The sequence below is a fragment of the Plasmodium inui genome (assembly GCF_000524495.1).
Source record: "Plasmodium inui San Antonio 1 unplaced genomic scaffold supercont1.17, whole genome shotgun sequence".
NCBI lineage: Eukaryota > Apicomplexa > Aconoidasida > Haemosporida > Plasmodiidae > Plasmodium > Plasmodium inui.
Window position 1 is genome coordinate 81,395 of NW_008481851.1, and position 2,614 is coordinate 84,008.

Below are 2,614 nucleotides of genomic sequence, written 5' to 3' on the forward strand. Positions count from 1 at the left end.
ACAAACATCGCGTACCTTTACCCCACCTGTTTGACACCAAAACAGTTTATGCCAAACATCCAAGCTTTTTATTTCTACATCGAAAAGGAATAAGGTTCCTGTATCACATGTATTGTTACATACGTATGTATTGTCCCACGAGCTTAATGAAACTTTTAACATCATTTAAATCAGAAAATCAGTTTTTTTAACTTTTCTCGATTGGGCAATTTTTAATACCATCCCCCAACACGTTTAAGAACTTTTTTTTTTTTTTATCATTTTCCCCCCGTTCTTGTAAAAAATGGATATGCTAAATCCTCAGTTCGAAGAGATAGGGAAAGAGTTCGTGAACCACTACTTTCAGTTATTCAACACGGGAAGGTTAGCTTATCGAACTGAGCGATGAAGGCGTCGTGCAGATGGGAAACGGGAGAAAAAAAAAATAAATAAAAAGGATAAAAAAGATGAAGAAAGTGTGCAGAGATAGCTCCGCGAAATCCCCCCATGCATCCACATATATATATATGTACATACATATACTATCCTGTGCACATGTATGCCTTCACCTACGCTTATACACATGCATCCTTTTCCGGCGCCACCCCCCGCAGAAACGAACTGGCTGCACTTTACAAAGACATCAGCATGATGAGCTTCGAAAATGACCAGTGCAGAGGGACAAGTCAGATAATCGAGCGACTGAATAAACTGCCACCCACCGTTGTCCACAAATGCCTAAGTCTAGATATTCAGCCGACGCCCAATAACGGGATCTTAATTTTAGTATGTGGCGACATCATCATTGAGGAGAATAAGCCAATCAAATTTGTTAGGAGCTTCCACCTTTTTCCCTTGCCCAGTGGGGGATATTTCAGTAATTTTTTTTTCACCATCACGCCGTTAAAATTTGTGTGATGATATAGGCTGTACCTCCAACAGAGCTACTATATACGGCGTAACAACACAGCATGTGTTCGCAATGTTACAATTTTGCAACTTCTTTGCACACTGTAATCTTTATAACGCATTTGCCTGTTCCTTTCCCCTGCAGTTTTTAACGATTTATTCAGATTTTGCATAGGTTAACCGGCAGCGCAGACGGAGTACCGGAGGAGGGCGAATTCCACCGTGAAGTTCAAGTAAAATAAAACTTCGCCAAGTTGAGATAAACGAAAACTTTGCCAAGTCATTTTTGCGCGATTAACCTACTTTGCGCGCTTTCGTTTATTTATCGTCGCCTTTTTTCCTTATCCTTCGTTTCTCTTTTTTTTTTTTGGAAGAAACAAATTTAATAATTAAATGCCAGTTGTTCATTTTAATAACCACTCATTCACCAGTGCATTTTACCATTATTTTTTGCACACCCGTTGCGCGCTTCCACATTTATTGTTTAAGAAAAGGATATAGGTCTTACAAAAAAAAAAAGAAAAAAAAAAAAAAAAAAAAAAAAAAAAAAAAAAAAAAAAAAAAAAAAAAAAAAAAAAAAAAAAAAAAAAAAAACATGTAAACCTGTAAAGATATGAACATATAAGCATACACACAACTTTTCATTTTATAAATAGCGCCCATTTCATTTCGAGGGGCTGAAATGAGTAGGTCACATATGTATATACCTATGCTTATGTCGCCGGCGGTTTACAAATATGTTACTGTGCGTAATGAATTAGGAATAGCAAATGGCGTATCACGTGAAAGACTGTCATTACAGAGGGGAAGATAATCCCTTGAGGATGCGCCCATTTAGCGATGGGACAAACAACAACAACGTTCTTTTGTGAATTTTATTGAGGCATGTAAAAAAGGGATGACAATTTCGCATTTATTTTGTACGTCACGTGGTCGGTTATATAAACCAGTAAATCGAAAAGGGGGCTCTCTAAAAGTGCTGCATTCGAAAGCCAAAAATGTACTTTTATTTGTAAGCATAACTGTAACATACTTTTTTTTTTTCTTTTGAAGCCGTTTCTGAGCCATAGTGACATGCGCCATCCGCTTAGCATCTTTAACAGGGTACACACGAGCGTTTATTTACACATACATGTAGGGAGAGTCACTATGGTTATGCTTTCTCCTCATGGAATCCACCAATTCTGTGTGTTTAATTTTGTGAAGAAATGGCAGGAATGGTCGAAATGGAAGAAATGGCAGATATAATGAAGAGGTTGAAAAAAATAAATAAATGAATAGAAAAGTAAAAAAGAAAAAATAAATAAATAATTCACTCCTCCCTTTCCACATTTCCATTTTAGTAGAAACGCAATTGTTTTCACTTGCTTACATGGGCTCTGCTTTTTTCGCTACTCCATTTTTTGAATTGTTAAAGAAGCTCAAAGAAGAGTTTATAAAATACGCGCATGTACGCGCTATATATGAGGGGATATGTTTTTCTCCTTTTTAGACAAATATAGCTGCGGCGTGGGGGGTTCCATGTCTAACGGTACCAACGTATCGGTTCTGCAATTTTTCCTGCATCGCATTTGAACTGGGGCTAATTGACCGAATGGGAGAAAAAAATGGTGACAAAAAAAGGATGACAAAAAAACGAGGAGAAAAGAAACATTTCCCTTTTTCGAAAAACAGGTTCCTTAATGTGCCACACATGTTATAAACCAAGTTGGCCATTTTTATTTCC

The 2,614-nt window shown here is 37.1% G+C and overlaps 1 protein-coding gene across 1 annotated transcript; it reads left to right on the forward strand.

Annotated features, from left to right (window-relative positions):
• Positions 1-283: 283 nt before the first annotated feature.
• C922_03745 (hypothetical protein) lies at positions 284-897 on the forward strand (the record flags this gene model as incomplete). Its single annotated transcript, XM_008819334.1, has 2 exons — positions 284-363; positions 594-897. The coding sequence occupies 2 exons, from the start codon at positions 284-286 to the stop codon at positions 895-897; spliced, it is 384 nt and encodes a 127-aa protein (XP_008817556.1).
• Positions 898-2,614: the final 1,717 nt, after the last annotated feature.